Source organism: Plectropomus leopardus, chromosome 9, assembly GCF_026936395.1.
Source record: "Plectropomus leopardus strain MGB_pleo_1.0 chromosome 9, ASM2693639v1, whole genome shotgun sequence".
Taxonomy (NCBI): domain Eukaryota; kingdom Metazoa; phylum Chordata; class Actinopteri; order Perciformes; family Serranidae; genus Plectropomus; species Plectropomus leopardus.
Genome location: NC_142184.1, coordinates 12,694,214 through 12,713,784, shown reverse-complemented (window position 1 = coordinate 12,713,784; position 19,571 = coordinate 12,694,214). Strand labels below are relative to the sequence as shown.

The following is a 19,571-nucleotide window of genomic DNA, read 5'->3' as shown; positions in this document are numbered from 1 at the left end:
AAGTGGGAGCAGGGAAAGAAGCAGCGGTCTCCTGGAATGATGTTTTTTTGATGAATTACAGCGCGCACCACAAGCTCAGAGTCTGGAGCTTTGCTATGAGAGAGACAAACTGCGTTTTCTGTTGTGACAGAATCTCTGAATTTTAAGCACTCGGCAGCTCGAGCCTTTGCACAACAACACATATACACAAACGTTTATTTATTCATGTTTCTTATTTCTCAGACAGGCTTGTACAGGCTCGACCTCCAACCCTCAACATGTTGTGTTTATATTTTGTACTTATCAAAAACTAGCAGTTCTGCAGAAATCTAATTTGCAGTGATGGCAGTCAGTTGTTGTTGTTGCTACATTTAAATGTTGAATGCTAAATGAGGACAGGTTTATTGAATAATGATTAGGCTCCAACAGCTGAGGTGCTACTATTTGTTTAGACTTGAATGCATGTTATTTTTATATTATTATCTCTATTTTGTTTCAGTTTAAACCATCATGTCCTTGCTGGGCACGGGGGATGAACTACTGTGCTGCTTTTTAGGGCCTCAGAATAGCAGCTCTGCACACTTTCTCCTTATATCTCACAGGAGTCCCAGAGTTATGGCTTCAGTAAAGATTCTGTGACAAATTGTATTGTTATAAAGGAGCTATTAAAATAGTACTGAACTTGGAGTAACCTTTCTGAAATAGCGTGATAAAGGAAAGAAAGGAGGAGAAATAATCATACGTTTTACTGTGGACCCAATGGGCCTCACACTGTGGGAGAGTTTAGCTGCTTAGCTATTTTGGTGCCCGCCCTGCATCTGAAGGGAATATTTCTCAGGGCCAATAATGGCTGTTTAAATACCTTAAGATTTTGTGGCTATAATTGCACCAGGGGGACACCACATACTCATCTGCAAGGATGTGGAGAACAAACAAGTAATGCTAATACATATCTGTTCTTTATCGCCATCCACACCCCCAATCAGCGTTAGCCGTGAAGTGCCCTCAAGAAAATCCCAGCTGTAAATTCAGAACAAATCAGCGATGCGGCCCATCAAATCTGTCACTTACGCTGACGAGCATCTGAGGGAAAGGTCCTCGAGAATTTTCCGCCACGTTGATTGGTGGGATCACCCAGTCCCTCTTCTGCCGCCGTAGACCCTTGGAGCTGTTCAGGCCGGACCCTGAGAACATGATGACAGGAGGTGGTGCTTGGGCGGCCTCCTTCCTCTCTTTTCTCTCTGCGACTTTCCCCTCTTCCTCTGTGACCTTTAAAACAACACAAGGTTTTATTTAGCAAGCTGATGGGCTGTTAATAATAACAGTAACTGATGTGGTGCCTTTTCTGTGTCAAAGCAGAAATTCAAAGGACAACAAGAGACATTTTACAATTGTTAATCAGGTTAACGGATATATTCAAAGAGGAAGAAAGGCCATTTTTTCAATAATGATATTATTCTGGAAACTATATAACATGATGGAAACCAGAATGTCTTCCTTGTAGTTTTATGACTCCTCTAACCAGTCAAGTTAAAGCCTCCTGCAGACTGAGATTTTTGCAATCCTATAAGTTTAGTGCAAGCTACACTGTGCGACATGGATTTTAATAAACTTGGGTATGACATCAAGTTTGATAAATACAGACTGTACAATGACAACGCCTACTGAATTGCAGTTTACGACCAACATCCAGCAACATCAATTTGCGAGAACAAAAACTCGCTTGCATGTTTTTTTTTTTTAGTTGTTTTGTTACATAGCCACCAGAATAAGCTCATATGAACTTTTTTATGCCCTTTAATCTTACTGTTAATTCCTGTCAATTATTTTTTCATTGTGTTAGTTAATACCTTTTTCTAGACAGTCAGCTGCATAAATTTCAACTATGTTTCAAATGGGTAGCAGCAGAGCACAGCTCTGCCACAACTGGAAGAGGGGAAATAACTTGCTTCTGAGACCCACAGTATTTCTGTCATCACTACACAGTAACTGAAGAGAATACATGATGTTGCTATGGAGACAAAGTGCAAAAGGTCCACTCACACTAATTCACTCTTTCATTCATTTACTCACTCACTCACTCACTGAATCAGTAACTCACTTCTTCACTATAGCAGTTAGTCCTTCTGCCCCTAACTGGCGATTAGGAATCCTGGCAACAAGACCAACAATCATTCCCACGCTGCCTTAGTATCAGAGCAAAATGTGTATGGTTCAAAAAGTGTGAACATACTTTAAGAACTATTAAAAAATACAATGCTTGGTCTTTATACACAAAAACCTACTGGAATCATCAAATGCAAGTTTTTTTTGACAGACTAAATGCAAATTTAATTTGTTAAATGCCACATCTAGCTACCTTGATGCATCAAATTAGCTTTGAGTTTTGAGCACAAGTTGGAAAACCACCAGATGTTTTTCAATAACCTTTCATACTCTTAAGATAAAAACAAAACATATTGCATCTTATCGTATTTAGTCTGATGACAAACTCCTGACAAATCCCTGTTATAAATGCCTGAAATTATACCAACAAAAAAGGCTACAGTTAGAAAAGGATGCTGTAACAAAAGCAGATTTTAAATGAATGTATGTATTACATAAACAATTTGTTGTGTGCACTGACACTGATTAGGAGATTTTTTTTTTAACTGGCCATGAGTTGAACAAAAGGCATGTAATTGATGTTTTAATAACTTTACCACATTAGTTGAAACTGCACAGCAATTGGAACATCTATTACAGTGAGACAACATAAACAAAATAGAAATTAAAAGCTTAAATGCTCTTTTAGAAAACCAGACATAAACAAATCATCTGTTCTATTAATCTATACAATTCCCTCTTATTTACCACTTTGTTTGTTTACTCATATATGACAGATTAGTGGTTAATTGGGATATTTCCACAAACATAAAATCTGCTGTCTGCAGTGTGCTAAATTAAAATGATGTTTATTCAACATCATCTAAACTAGTTCATTTGTGTCATCATGCATCAGGCCTGAGCAGGACGGAGCGGTAAAGTGTGAGCACATATGTAAAGTCTCTGTAAATGCTTTGTATGTGTGCGTGTGTATGTGCATATATGTGGAAGAGACCATAAACTATAGATTTTGTCATTTACACAGGAGATAAAAAGCCTATTAACTCATACAGTATTCTCCCATCATACATTTCCCTCACACGCTCCCTGCAGGCAGAGAGAAATGACCACCACAAACCTGTCTTTTTGAAAGATGCTCAAATAAGGAAGTTGAAAGGAGCCCATTTCCAATCTCCTCATGAACATTAACTCACCCATGAGTCAGAGGAGCTACATCAAATGCTGAAGCTATCACACATATCACCCATCTAAATTCATGCCCTCGCGTGAAATGCTGCAAGACACCCGAAGGTGAGCTGCAGAGATTCTGCTTCATTATAGATGCTTCTGGAATATTTTTAAGCAAACACACAGCCATTAAAAATACAGTAAGATGCCTTTATTTCAGCCCAGAGCCCAGTGCAGATAATCAGATATGTTGCTTCTTAATGAAAGTACATTACGCATATGAGTGCATCTATGTCCAGGTTACACTAGGTCCAAAATCTCAAGGTTTACTTTTTATCTACCACATGCCTAGCGTCCCAGCGGCTATAGTGGATGTGCCGTATATAAGTGATCTAAAGGTTACATTAAATTGAGAATCTGGAGAGTTGTTCTACAGTAAGTTTACAAACATATCTCAGGGTTACGATCCAGTGAAAACATGTCAAGAATCCAGTCACGAGCATCATTGCTGAAGCTATGCATCAGTTGCACTCTCTGTCTCAATCACTTTCCCCTGAGCTATCCCTTGCTCCCGTGCTACCCCCTGCTCTTCTCTCACAGTGTTATTGTTTTTCTGCGTCTCTCCTCGCAGTCAGTGGGTCCTGACAGTTTGTCTCAATAACAGTGATTCCTCGAGCACTGAGCTGCGTTAGGCTGATATGCAGCGGCAGGTGAAGCAGCATCACAGAGCTTCATCCAGCAAAGATTCCCACCACCAGGCAACAACAAATTTTCACTCATTCATTTAACCCTCATTTATGCAGGATGGACCCATGTTAGAAGTTTACTCTCTCTTGCATGCTAGGACTGCTCTACATGGACAGGATTATAGAAGCAAACACAAACAATTAGACAAATATCAAAATAAATAAAACTGAATATGAAGTATGAAATATCAAAAGGGTTAAAAGGGGCCTCAAACCAGCATTAAATAAAATATGGAAATTAGCGACACATATGAATATTTACCCTTTAATGCATGAGTTATGACCACCTCAGCCAAGGATTTTTATTTCACTTTAGGCATGAAAATAAAGCACACTTTATTTTTTAAACATGCATTTTTCAAGACGTGTTCAATTTTGCCACCTGGGTGGACAGCATGCCTTTGGGTTTTTAAACTTAAGAAATATAAACCAATGAATACAATTATACATTATGTGAAAATTCCAACATTTTCTAATGCTGGTAAATTAGTGTGTTCACAGATTTGAAAATATTCTAATACTGTTTAATGCAATGCAAAATAATTAAATCTGGCTCCTGAATCCTCAGCCTCTCCCCTCTTTTTTTAACTCCTCCCTCCTGCCCAAGATTGGCAAGATATTTCTGAACTGCACGGTGTGTCTTCCATGCTGTGAGCCATTTTGTTTTTTAAGGAATTGTGTTGCACTAACAACAACTGGCCAATGGGTGGCAGTATATGTGATGATGCATCTTCAACTGCATGTAAAGATGGACAACATGACAGCTCCCAAAAAGTAAAGCCAGCACATCTTGATCGCCCCCTGGTGGCTGGCTGCACTATAGGTCATAAACCCTGCTCCCTCCGTGTTAGCAAGTGGCACATGGGCCAAACTAAAAACTCAAAGTAAATGTAAAATATTTTTTTCTAAAAGATTGTTTATTCATGTGTTCATTTTTCGGACAAGTTTAGTTTTAATTAGTTAATTGATACTATTATATAATTGTCTTTAGTTGATTTACGTTGCTTACTTTGCAATTGCTTTGCTTATTGACGCTTTGTTTGCCTGTTTGTTTATTTTCCTTGAGAACATGACTTTTATATTTGGTTTTTTTTTATCCTCATTGAGGTGATATTCCTTACAAGCCCCTGGGGGTTTCTTAATCTCACCTGCACAACCTTATCTTCTTTTGTTCTTGAATTTCCGATGTTTTGTTTTGTGCAAATAAACCTTAAATTATTGGTTGACAGCAGCGTGTGCCTATTGGTGTGCTCCCAATCAATGTATAGGTGGTAACTCTTCACTATGGAGACCACTACTGCACAGCCTCTGTGTCCAAATGACGTCACCAGTCCAAGAAGGCAGTGGCTATATCCTGAATATTTTATCCCTAACCCTTTTTGTATGGTGGTGGAAAATGGAGACGTGTCTTCATCTTTATGGTCAGTCTATATGATGCATTAGGGTCCACTGTAATGGCTGATGTTAAACTGTATCAACACCCATGCATGAACAAGAGCATGACTTTTTAGTAGCTGTCCACTGTAAAGACCAACATGTCTGAAAGGGAATATATATATACTATAGATATATATTGTCACACACAAACACACACACTGATATGACTATGGATGTACAGTTTTGTGTATGTATTATCATATACATACAAAATAGTGGAAGTATTCTTCTGTACCAGCACCTAGTTGGGTACCTGCAGGTATGAAGTGTGTGTAAAAGGTAAAAATATTAATAGATTCTAATTTATGGGTAAGGCTATAAATAAATTAGATGCAGTAATGCCATTGTTAAAAAAAAAACACAGAAGGAAGGAAAAATAACAAAAACAGAAAAGTCTGCTGTTTACATCTTTTGGTAATCAAAAATATTGTGATTAGACATCTGTTCAGCCTTACGGCTTTTTTTCTTTATGGCCGAGGGAGTGTGTAGCCAGTGAATCTGATGATGTGTCGTGGGTCTTATGTTAACAGGTTTGTCCGGAATTAATTCATAGTTAAATGTAACTGCAAGTAAAATACACATTTATGAAACTTTTAATGAAAGCTGCAGAAGGGCTGAAATTGAAAACTCTAGTAACCCTGGAGTAACTGTGCAGTCTAACAGTACTGTGCTACACAAAGAGAATAGGTGGTGATGCAAGACAGAGTGTGTGGAGAAAAACAATACAATTGGAAAGCACTCACCAGAGATGATAGAGAAAACTGTTCAGTTCCATTACAGTAGAGAAAACAGTACAGGCAGAGAGCGAAGAATATGTGTGCATGCTCCATGTGTGTGGGTGGGAGGGTGTTCATGTCAGAGCATAAGAAAAATCTGGGCTTGTGAATTCGGGAGCATAAGAGAAAGAGGTTCAATCACCATACATTTACATAATAAGAGGCTAGTGTTTTTAATACCTCTTCCAATTTTTCATTTTATATTACTTCTGTGCAATACATAGCCCTACACTTCCTCCACAGCAGTTGACATTTGAGAATAAAAATAAAATACAACACAGGCGCAGGCTACAGTGTTGGAAGATGGCAATGGCTTCTGGCACATATTGAAAGTTTAGGGGTCCTGTACAATGCAGTCTATAAAAAGTGTTTTCTTTTTATCTCTCTCTGCTTGTTCTTGCCTGGTCAACGTCCCTCAGAGGGTTGGCTTGTATCTGCCAGCAGAAACAATGCTTTCAAGGCTGACTTCATTAGATGGACGCCCAGGAGAAAAGCTTTTTAAGGCTGTTATAAAGGAAATGTGTCAAGCAACCTGGCGTATGGTGTGTATGTGTTTGTGTGGGTGGGGTGGGGTGTGGGGTGTGGAGGGGCATGGGCTAAGGTGTCATGTTTAGTTTCATCAACCAGGCACTACATTACAAACATCATGTACTGTGCAATCCAGGGCACTCTCAGTAACAATGCAAGAGAGGTGGTTATGCATGCAGGTAAAGGCATGTGGCATTAAAACATTTTTAGCCTCAAATGGCTGTAACTCCTAACCAATGTCCCAATCCCCATCAAAACAAATTACGGTCCTGGTGACACCTGCACCAAGCGGGGTTGTGCAGGTCTTTTTTTAATTATTTACATTTTTTATTATAATTATTTTTTTAAAATATATTTTTAATATTTTTAATGATCATTTTAACACATGGTCTAACATCAAGCTGTATGTACCTGATAAATCCTGGTTGATAATAGGGCTAAAGCTTGAAGACAATGTCTTATGTCTATTGCACAATGCGATATTCAAAACATTTCAAAGCACTCTGTTAATTCCAAACCATTTTCAGGCCTTGAAAATGTTTTTTTCCAATTTTATTACTTTTCCAGGAATTTCATGACTGCAGGAACCCTTGCATTAGTTAACTATGAAGCTATGACAAAAAAGATGGCAGTTTAACTCAAACACAGCATCTTAAAATTGTTTTTCTCCCCAATAATTAGTTAAGAGGTAACAGCAGATCCTCTTTTGGCCTTTGAGGGCGCTATAACCCCTAAAACAGACAAAAACTTGCCCACACTCATGAGCCTGAGCAGCTTGCTCTCTTGCTCCAAGCACCAATACTCTATCCTCCTCCTCTTGTACTGTTTTGGCAGTCTGTATAAGAGACAGACTGGTCATCCAGACACACATGTTGCAATATTTCATGTTCGCTGTACTGTGTGACAAGTTCACTGAAACATGCACATGATCCTTTGCATTCAGTCCGTATTCAGGAGACCAACCTCTGCCAAGTGCAACATGCCTGTGTGCGCAAACAGGGTTTGTCAGCAGAGCGGGATGAGACAGATGTGAGCTGGGTTTGGACAAATGTATTCTTTTTCTTCAGAGAGAAGAAGGCTTAGTGGGGTTGACTGCAGGGGATGGTTGCCCCACATCCCACCAGCACCGTGTGGGGAGGCAGAGGTGGGGCGAGACATGTTTGGGGTGGAATGAGGGGGGTGAGGAGGAGGGTTGTCAGAAGCAGATGTGTCCCCCCCTCCCCTCCTCTTGCCTAAATAAGTCATGCTCCAGATCCTTTTATCTACACATGCTAACAGGTACTAGTGAGTTCCCCGAGGAGAATGTAGAGAGAAAAAGATGGAGAGAGAGAGAAAAAAACAGAGAAAGAGACAGAGAGAGCTGTGCCCATCACTGCTGCAAAAGGCTTAAGTGGGCTTTTCTCTAGCCATGGTGTAATTCTGATCAAACCCTGCAGCTCTGACTCACTTTTCCTTATTCATACTCACACAGAAAGAGAGAAATTACAGGAAGGTGATGAAATTGATTAAAAAATAGGTTAAGCGGAGATGTCTGCACACTCATTCAAACTATTATGAAAGATGAGGGATGAGGAGCAGAAGCAAACTGGAGTCAGAATTTTAACTGCAGATTCCAGAGACTGTGCAGCTGTGAACAGATAAAATCGATATATAGCTCGATATATATCAGTATCAGTACATATGCGCTTTTCTCTCCGCCTGATTTTGGTGATTGTCATGTCTCTTCTGTAGTGGAGTTACTGTCGTGATGTGCGTGCTCTTGTCGTGATGGCCCACCAGCAGATGGAGACACAGGATACAATGCTTTCCAGTGAATATGATATTCATTAATTGTGAAAAATCATAAAGTGTCTCGGCTTCGAGGGTTTGTTTGTGCATATCAATTTTAAAAAAGAAAAAAAAAGGGACTGTTTTTTGATGGCGACCGACACTGACATGCCGGTTGACTCGGATGTTTCATGTTGTATCATTTTTGCAAATGATCATGCATCCATAATCTGTACTGCCTAACTTGATAAGTATGCTGGTGCCTCTTAAATAAGTTAATAAACTCCACGACATAAAAATGTGTAACTCATTTTCTTTTTTTTTCTTTCTCCCCTATTTTTTTTTTTTTTTTGTTATGCAAAGGGCGGGGGTGTCTTGTTTTTTTTTTTTAATGCTTTTTGTCTTTGTGTTTTTTTTACCCTCTTTTGCAGCTTCTTGGGTAGTGATGCTAGTTGTTGTGGCATCAGTGACAGGTGCTGCGACACGGGAGGTTGTGGGGGGATAGGAAAAAAAAGCTAGTTGTGCTAGTTACTGTGAAGGAAAAATTCTGTGACATGTAAACATTTGAAAATGTCCTGCCTTCATGAATAAAAATAGTTTAAAAAAAGTTTCCTGAGATCTAAAGGATGTGTTATTTCCCTAGATCCACGCAACTGTGCACTCAGCACAGTTAAAACCTATAGGCCCCAATCGTAAACACTTCATGCCCCAAACAAAAACCCAACCGCACGTAGACCATACACAGCAATTACACTTTTACACAACATTTGCATAATTCACACTTGATCCAACATAATCTCTCACAAAAAAATATAAAGCACAAACAAATAACACATCGCACACATACCAAACGCACACACGCTTACGCACACTAACGCTATGTGAACAGGAGTCACTGAGTGTGAAATGGATGCGGCCCCCCAGCCCTGGTGCCATCAGCCTTAGCCAGCTGGCGGTGGTCCCAGCTCTTCCCCTCCATGCCACTGCCTCCCCAAAACCCTGCACGCTTTGATATCAGCCAGCCCCTGGCTACCCAGACATCTGGAAGTTATTATTCAACAGAGCACGCCACAAAGCGCCATTTCCATAATGAAACATCACATTTTGTTTCAGCGCCCTGCTTTCTGCTCCTGCTCGCGCTGCATACATGTTTGTTCCGATGTGTAGCGTATTTCTGACCTCTGGCCCTGCCTCGCTCTCTAATTGTTCGACTGTGGCTCCTGAGAATCTTCTTATTAGTTGACTCACCGGAGATTGAAGTAGAATAGCTAGCCATTTGACCTTTTTCACATTGTTGTTTAATACTGAAGCTCACACCATACTGACCAGTGAATCATTTGAAGCTGCCTAAGCTACAGAAGTATGAGAACGAAGGCCAACCTATTCAGAGCCAGAACTACATACTCATCCTCACACCCACTCCCACAGATAGATCCTTTGTTGGCCAATGTCCCACTTCGCCTCCCTATTTGTCTCTATGATTTTATTACTGACTTTGTGCCATCTATATTTTTTTTCTGGCCATGCCAACTGCAAAGAACATCCAGCTGAAAGCTTCTGGTTTTAAATAGTTTGCTAGCTCAAAAATCTAAATACTCAAAAAGTTAAACTATTGGAAAAGTTAGACAGTTTTAATCATTCAAACTAACCTTGCTGGCATCAGAGAAGCTTTGCATTGATTTTATTTTCATCGTTTGCTTACACATACACACACATACACGTCTTAAGTTCACAGCTGGGTTACGATTAACTCAAGACTCGAAGTGATGGCAGTACATGGATTCTGGAGTCCATCTAAAATGTCAAAATTTCAAAAGTGTTTACATATCTGACTTATGTGTGTGAGAGGGTTTGGGTGTGTATCTGGCTAAGAGCTGCAATAAACTAACAACCTGTGAAGGGCTTTTGCTGCCTTCTGGCCATGTGTAACTGGGTTTGCAGCTCATCACCCTAAACGGGAATAAGTGGGTGTATGTGAAGAAAAGATTAATGAAGTGCCTGAATTTGCATCTTATCATTATGAAATTGACATTCAATTCATGAGAGCACAGATTTTCTTCAATAAAACACTAAGTAGAGACATTGGATGAATTTCTTACTTCTAATACGACACATGCAGAGAAAAAGCTATAAACACAACACTGATTTAGCAAACAGTTGCTTCATTACACATCCAGCACATACAGAGGAACATTAGCATGCGTCAGAGTCATGCTTATATTCACTCTCATATTTGCTTTGCTTATTGGTCTCCACCAACTTCTGTGGGAAAAGTCTGGCTCTTTTGCTGCTAAATGCTCCACTCTGTTCACCAGCTGGCTGCTAAATTTGTCTAGGTGGTGGTGCTGGGTAGGTAGTGTGTAGTGGATTTTTCAGCATAGACTATGTATATGACAAAAGTTATGGACATAGCTAACATCGCTACTGCCTGTCACCATTTTGGATTTTTTTCAGAATCAGAATCAGAATCACGTTTATTGGCCAAGTTCAACAAATGAGGAACAAGGAATTTTTTCCGGGTTGGCAATGCTCACAGTACAGGGGAGGGAAATAAGTTAGGGATAAGAAAAATAGAAAAAAAAGACAGACATAGACATGTAATTGTATTTACAAAAGGAAGAGATAGGGAATATATACAAAACTGACCATTTGGACAAGAGGGTGGAGCTGTGGAGCAGCGGTGGGTGGGTCTGGCTGAGAGCCTGAGATGACACCTTGCAGACAGACTGTCTCTCGAAGTGGCCACTCCTGAAGTTCTGTATAATTTCAAGGCTCAGTAAAATTTAAATGTTTGAGTTATATAAAGATTTAACCCCTGTGAAGTTGCCATTACAGGGAAATTAGCTATAGAGGCAACACACGGTATAAATAATGGACTTGAGGTCAATTATTGGTTTGTGGACTGCCGCTTTGTAGCCTTCAGTTTGGCATTTTGGCTTCCGCCATCTCATTTTTTGGAGCCAGAAGTGACCATAATAGGACAAAAGGCCAGAGCTGTGGGCCGGTGAGGGATGGATCTGACTCCTGCCTGTCACTTACGCAGCCCCACTCCTCAATATGCGTAACTTCAAGCCTTAATAAAATGTAATGGGAATCTATGAGATTGACTTGCTTTGGAAGCCAGCCTCAAGTGGCCTTTAGAGGAACTGCAGTGTTCAGGCACAGGGGTTGACACATAGTTTTTAGAGCTTTTCGCTGAAAACAGCTGCCAAACTCATCACAACAAGAGAGGTGACACTAAATTGAAACAGTGAGTTAAAGGAAGCTATAAACCACTTAACGCTATCTTTAGGTTGCGAAAACGGCACAGTAGTTCTACTGTTTGTTCTTTGTCCAATGGAACAACCTACCATTAAGCAGCAAGATCCTACAACCAATTCTGTGATTTCCCACAGTGTACATTTCAGTTCAGGAGGACTTAAGTGCAGCTTTTCACATGCCTTTTTTATGCAGTAGTGGCTGGATCAGAAGTCTCAGCATCTCAGAGTTTTCTAGCAACTGAAAGACACCTTGAAACTGTTGCAGCTCTACGACCCCCTTCACTCAGTCATTCAATCCATTGCTATTACGAATATATTGATTACAGATGCTTCAAGCTTTTTGCTTTGTAATGCTGTCAAATGTTTTTTATACAATGTTTTTAATTGCAACAAAACTTTAGTGGGTTTATACAGCCAGGAAGTCACAGCTGGTTCCCACAAAGACTTGGTGAATCTTTGTCCACCATTATGTCTCGTAAGCGATATATCCGTCTCATCTCGACTGATCTAGTTGAACGTATTGGCCCACTTCCTGCTTGAGACATCTAGGATTGCACTGTTAGTAATCGCACGCCACTAATCATGTGTGTCATCGTTACCTAATCTGATCAACACACGCTGATATTGATTACCAGATCTGGTGTTGTGGTTCTGTCGTCATAGGGAATTTAGCCCAGGTTGCTGAGTCCTGGTCTGACCTCTGACAGCTTATAAAAAGAGGAGGAAGAGTCAAGGACCCCTGGGGTGTCCAAGGCACAGCATGTTTTCCAATAACAGCTTATGGCTGAGGGGAATCATACTCTCCCCTGTGGCACTGTGATTCTATCACTTCCAACCATGTGCTACTGCTACTTCTTTCTGCTCTACTCTTGCTCCCTCTCTTTCTCTTCCCCTCTCTCTCAAACCCCAAGGAGTTTTGACCTGATTCCTGGCTGTTGCTATCACCAGACCACTGGAGAAAAAAAAAGTACGGAGGCAGAAACTCTGGGATGATAATTGAAATTTGAAGTGTGATATTCGTGTGTCTGTGTTCGTGCTCAGAAAAAAGTAAAACTCACCTCATTTTCATCTTGTTGCAGTGATGGTGGGTCAATTAGGGCCAGCTGGACCACGGTCTCCCAGACATGTGTGTGTGGACCACTTGCTGTCAGTTTAAACTGGACCGGTTCATCCAGGCTGGCTCCCTCACCCTGGGCAAAGATGGACCCATCTGTTCGCACGCTGAAGATTGGGTCACTGCTCTGGAAAACCACAGCTTCATTCCCCATGCAGTCATCGAACTTCACTGTGGACAAAAAATTGAGAATATTTAATGTGCTATAAATTAATTATTTGAAACCTGGATCAACATCGCCTTTGACAAGTATTTAAACCTTTGAACTCTGACAAAACTGGTTTGATTTTTTTCAAAAACATGAAAAAGGCACTGAGCAACTTGGAATGAAATGCTCAACATATCACAAGACATGAGACAAAGGTTGGGTAAATGTCCTGAAAACTAAATTTCTAATTCACAAATTATTTTTCTGAATTATTGAAATTTTCAAGCACTTTTTCCAGATCAGTTCCTTGTTTTAGTTTGGTTTTTACTTTCCTATTTTTTTCATCTCACCATTAGTCTCCATTAGTTACAGACTAAAACATCACATGGATGAGTCTCTGGAGGATAGTTCTCTTCAGCTACATGTGAAAAGAAATCTGCCACGTGACAGTGCGCTATTATTGTAGAGGGGCTGAAACATGGGTCTTAATAGAGCTTGAATTAGTTTGTAGAGTGACCAAGCAGGATGTTAATTAACAGCTACAAGTTCAGAGGAGACCTGGTAATAATTCCAATAAAATTGGCCCCTTCTTTAAGAAATACCAAGCACAAAAGGGAAACTAAAAGATAGACTCAGGGAGTAACGTACAAAAGCATAATATTCAAATTGTCAACCTCTTTTGCATATACAGTGCATTTATATCCCTAAAAAGACAGAAACTGTTCTGTTCTGTCGGAGAATATTGATTCGACTAGTGTTGTGGCATTTTAACGGTACAATGCTTTTTTCCTGAGTGACAAATACTATGCTTTTAAGCTTTTAATCTGAAGGCCAAATCGCTGCTATTTCTAGTCTTTCTCAAGTTATCTCTGGCAGATCGACTCAGCTCTCAGCCACGAGGTCATCTGCCTTCACCATGATTGCCGCACAGGCTGTCCCATCCTCTTCTTTCGATGTTTTGTGTTTACACAAAGATGAGATAAAGTGTAGACATATATGAAAACAACAAACACTCTGTGCAGTATTTAACATGTCACATCACCATCTTGCTGTAAAATCGATGTAATGGCTTCAGGAGGATTTGGAAAGTTTCTTCAATCCAAATGCCAAAGTTCATTGAACCTGTTTTCTCTGCCCCTAAAAATGGTTGCATAGCTAATGTGCAAGCAGCCTATGCCGACCCATATTTATATTTTTTGTTAGGTGGAGGCCTCTATGTGTCATAACCAAATCTAAGTTTGAAATAGTGATATTTATCAAAACCATGTTTTTCTACATGTCGAATTTAAACATATTGCCTACATAAACCGTCTGCACTTGCCAGATTTGTCAAGTGACTCGGCTGAGAGCAACAGTCACATGACAAAAATTCAGTGAAACTTTGACTGAACTGCAGGCTGTTTACACAGAGGAGAGGACATGAGAGGTTGTAAGTAGAGTTTGTAAAAATGAATATGGGAAGTGTAAATTGCAATGCAGCAAAATATAAGTCAAATGTACACGCAAAATGACAATAATATCTCAGGGAAATGTCCAGCCCCCTGGCCCTTAGCATTCGAAAAGATTTGGCTCCCTGAACAATACAGCTGAAAGCTGAAGCAGCTATAAAGTATATAATAAAGTTAATTTTACTTCTAGAGTGCAAAATCACAAATTCACCTCAGAGGCTTTCCATTTTGCACAGTGTATAACACAGATTAATAAAAGACTCCCTCAAAAAAAGTATGTGAATGTCCCTGAATCAAATTACAATGTGCATATTTATTTATATAATAAAAACAGTTTGTCTTTTGTGTGAACAACAAAGGCTGTTTTAATTCATTTCCATCAAAGTCGCACACACTCACGACATATACAATACCACAAAAAGGGGCTCTTATTGCAATGAGAGAAATAATAGTTTTACTCAAACAGAAAATGAAATCACCCAAAATAGCATTTGCAGGAACTAAATGAAACTCAAGCCGAAATGATCACAGCCTCCTTGCACTTTATAAAAACTATTGATTGGAATCTGTTGCTAATATGCAGCAAATAAGCTTGAAATATAAAAAATGTCCTTATCCACCTCCTTCAGAACTGAACATTATGTACAATACAAGCAGGAGATATGATACAACACAGTACACAGGCAGAGGAGTAATCAGAAGGAGGTCAAAACTGTGACGAAAATCTCTATAGAGTTTGTTCTTCACTATAAACAATTTTCCTTTCAAATTAAGAGCTCACCAGCTCACTGTGGAGCTTTCTTCAATGTCGGTGCACTCTTGTGTTTGATCTCTCACGGAGTTTATAAGAAGATGAGTCACAAGTGTAGTTTATACTGCTCTCCCATCATCATCTCCCTCTTTCCTTGTGGAACCCACAGCCCTTCCTCTCTTTCTCTCAGGGATTACAACGTCTAGACGGCATATTGAGGAAACCCTGAGCTGAAGGCCGCTACTCACAGCTGCAGCTTCTCTTCCTCTCTTCCCACGTCTCTAAGACAGGACTGGCTCCCATTACAGCAAGCAAACAGTGAGTAAATCCACCCTTTTGTCCTGTCTGGCCCTAAATATGCCTGTGATCATGTTGGTACCCTTCTCTCTGAGGCCAGATGTCCAGACAGCCACTCAGAACTGAGTCAGAGGGGACAGCTCTTCACTAACACTGAGTGTAGCAGGTGCTGCACAAGTGTCCTGGTCTAGACAGGAGGAGACAGGACATAGGAGATGGATTACATCAACCCAAGACGCAGAAAAGCCTCAGCTGTTTATCAAATTGTTTCTCTCTTTGTGAAGCTGAACACTTCTACCCCAAACAACCCCCCCAAAAAAGCCTGCTTGCTGTTTTCTGTTCGTCTCATTCACTTTCCTTTTTGTCTAGTTCCATCTCATTTCTTTTAGCGTTATTTTTGCAGATTTTCAAAGATTAGATTTGGAGGTGGGGGGAGCAATAACAAACACACCAGTTGGCAAACATGTGTCTGGGCAAATACAGTTTTTGGAAGAATGCCTGATTATAAAAACAATAAGAAAGTCACAAAATCAAACTCAAAGCATGCTTTATTTTATTTCTAATTCCTTGACAACAGCAAAAAACACAAGCAGCAGGTGGTCTGTTGTCCCTTCTTTCACCGCCCTTCAGTTAATGTCTCGTCTCTCTCTGAGATAGGCACGTAGCCACCAATGCAGCAGTGCATCGTGGATGCTAGAGTCCTTTTATTGGTAAAAAAAAACAAAAATCTTTCAGTGAAAATCGGCAAAAGCCGAATTGATGAGCCAATAAATAATGAGGTAAGTGATAGTGTAGATACAGTAGGCGTATAATCGGTCCCTGTGTGTGTTTTCGTGTGCGTGTGTGTGTGTGTGTGTAGGCATTTATTCTCTATGATTGCCTGCATGTCTCAACAATGACAAGCTGAACTAACTGCACCAATACCCACACACAAATGGAGTGACAGGCTGCGCAAAGAGTACCCAGAGGGTCTTGTTCTTGCACCAATTAAAGAAACAGAAAAAGACAGTGCCAATTTTACCCCTCCATCAACACACACACACACACACACACACACACACACACACACACACACACACACACACACACACACACAGACACAAAAACCTCCGATAACTCCTCTTGCACTCAGTTGGGTCGATACTGCTATAAGAGAGATTATAAAATCGGCCAACAACAGAGCAATGAAGCCCAACGGCACAGTGCTGCACATTAACAAGTCGTCTAAAGCAGTGGGCCCAGGTTGTGCATTGATCTGGCAAATAACACAGACACCCCAGTGTGCCAAGCAGCCAGCCCAGCACTTCTGCACTGTCTAGCCAATGTGAGCAGTCACACCCCAGAAATGTTACAAATGTTCCTCTGCTATGTGCCGTCCCACACAGGGAGGGAATATATTCTGTGATTTCTTTATCACCATTGCTTGGAAGGCGATGAAATGGTGCCTTCAGTGTTGCTTGGATGATGTCACACCCCAAACCACATCTTCGCACCCCCCTCCCCTTTTCTAATTAAAGTTCCCTGCTCCCTCCAAAAAGACAAGGACAAGGAGGAGAGCAACGCTGCAAAGAGTTGTGACCTTCTTGCAGTGTTCTCTGGACAGCCTGACAGGAAGTAGGTGACAAGTGTTAAAAGGGAAGTGAGAAAGGGATACAGTCAGTGGGGAGGGAGAAAGCTGAGGAGTGACAGAGAGGAAGGTGAGAGGAGAGAGGAGGGCAGAGAGGGGGAAAGATTGATGAAAGGATGGAGGATGTGTGGAGGTGGCAATCAGAGAGACAGTGAAATGAATGAAAGACCATTAAAAAGGAAAAAGAGAAGAGGCGAGAAAGCTCATAGGCAGATTGCGGTTGCTAAAGTGGAGATCTCCAGAGGTAGCGGAGTTTATAGCTGCAGCCGTTTAAACTGTTCAAAGTGGGATGCATTGAATGCATCAGATGTCACTCTGCCCCACACAACAGTAAAGAAACTGCTCTTACCAGTCCTGATCTGTGCTACAATCAGGCCCATTGAGGACAAGAGAGGAGGAAGTAAAAGGAGGAGGATGAAGATGACGAGGAGGAGCAGGGAGGAGTGGGAGGTGAGGTGAGGTGGAAGCTGGGGAGGGCAGCGGATGGGGGCCTGGCACGGGGATCCTGGCGCAGTGAACTGGCTCTCTATCACACAGCCACATTGGAATGGATGGGATGCTCAGATGGCTGTTTAAACAGGTTAATTGGGCTGGCCTCCCGAGAGATAGGGACAGATGGATAGATGGGTAGAATGAAAGAGGAGAGAAAGAGAGAGCAAAAGAGCGACAAAGGGAGAGCGATGGAGCTCAGAGAGATGGAAACAGAGGGCGGCATGAAGAGATGGATGGTGAGAGACGAGTATGGCTGCTGATCAGAAGCACCGTGGGGAGCGTGCAGTCTAATCAGAGTGGAGCGGAGCTCTACAGTGGGCTGGGCCCTCAGTGACTGACCAAACAGTGCCAGGTCCACTGTCCACCACTGATAGACTATGAAGGGAGAACAAACTTGTGATGGAAGGGTGTTTAAAGCGCTGTTATACTGCCATCAGGGAGCTGTTTCATTGAAGCCAATCATGGGGACTGGCTCATCCCTCCATATTTCCCAGAAACCTACAAATGCATGTAGGCAGTGACCAGCTCACATCATAAAAATGATCACAGTGTGCAAACACACACAGACCAATGGTGCCAGAATGTATCACGGCGAGACAAGACTTTTTGTATCCAATTTTGTGCACACAAGAAGACACCTTGGGCTCTTCTACCGTGAACCAAGCAGCGTGGGCAGATCACAGTCTGCTAAGCAAGTGTGGGAGGAGCTTACCTAACACACCTTTGGCAATTCCATCATCAGCCACCCTTAGCACACCTGTGGTACGCTTGGACACGAGGTGGGATCAGAAAGAACTTGAGATTTCAACAGTTAACGAGCGAGAATATTTTTGACCACTTACACATGTCGGTCTACCGGTTAATTTTGCCACCCTTTAGTTTACTGCACTCCACCCCACTCTGGTCTGTTAGGAACTAGAAAGTCAGCACTGATTATCACTTATCTCGACCCAAAAGGTTGCAGTGGAAACATTGTGCCCATCCACCGCTCGCCCCAAAGAGTAAACAGCTCAATTTGAGTCCTTCAGCATTAGTTATCACTGAAAGCTCTGGCAGCTCATTAGCAGTTTTGGCACAGCTAGTTGTGGTAACATATTTACCAATGCTACAGGAGTTTTGTGGTCAAAATGAAGCCGCTTACTCACCAGGACAAGTTTTCCTCAGAGCAAACTTATTATTCTCATTGTCTGGGAAGTCGGATGGACATTTTTAAACGTCAGTTTGGAACCCCAGCAATCTTTTCCGCATCATCACAGCCACACGTCTACCTATATTATAATTAAAAATGTGGAGCTGCAGGCAACATTTACGCCAGCTTTGTTGAAAAGAAGATGACACACAGCCGTTACTCTACTTATCTGGTATTTAGGATGGATTTACTGAGTGAAAGACTGACGGGAGCATAGCATAATTCATCAAAATTACATGTCTGATGTGCACATAAGTACTTGGATGTTACAACAGTCTGGTTGCACAAAATGTAAGCAGCTGATCTGCTGTGTGTAATGCAGTTCAACAGTGTGCAACATCATTCCAGTTAGAGACTGCAGGTAGAGCAGATACCTGCTGCCGTTAGGTGGCTGTAAAAAGAGTCACCAGTCTGAGAAAAGGCCCTCAGTGTAAAGTATTAAGGCAAACCAGAGAACACAAGTGTTGATATCTACATGTTGAAAAGAACCCAGCACCTGCAAAAAAACTACCAAAGAAAAGAGGACACATACACTGGACACAGAGCCGTTTGTATGATTGTCCAGAAATTGGAGAGACAATACATCAAACCAATAATTTCCAGTATCCTTTTTATGAAAAGAAACAACTGAATTAAGTATTGCACAAAACTAAAAGCTGCTTATCATTGAAATATGCATGAAAGCAAAGCTACTGCATTTGTTCAGCTTTTCAAACCTGCTTGTATTGATTCAATTATC

At 41.1% G+C, this 19,571-nt stretch overlaps 1 protein-coding gene across 1 annotated transcript in view; it reads right to left on the bottom strand.

The window, feature by feature from the left end:
- The window catches only part of LOC121946868 (cadherin-4-like), a 301,746-nt gene that overhangs the window by 76,856 nt on the left and 205,319 nt on the right, over positions 1-19,571 (bottom strand). Inside the window, exons 4-5 of the mRNA XM_042491671.2 lie at positions 12,825-13,051; positions 1,051-1,248 (exon numbers count right to left, since the gene is read on the bottom strand). Coding sequence (XP_042347605.1) covers positions 1,051-1,248; positions 12,825-13,051 — 425 coding nt within the window. The remainder of the gene's footprint in view (positions 1-1,050; positions 1,249-12,824; positions 13,052-19,571) is intronic.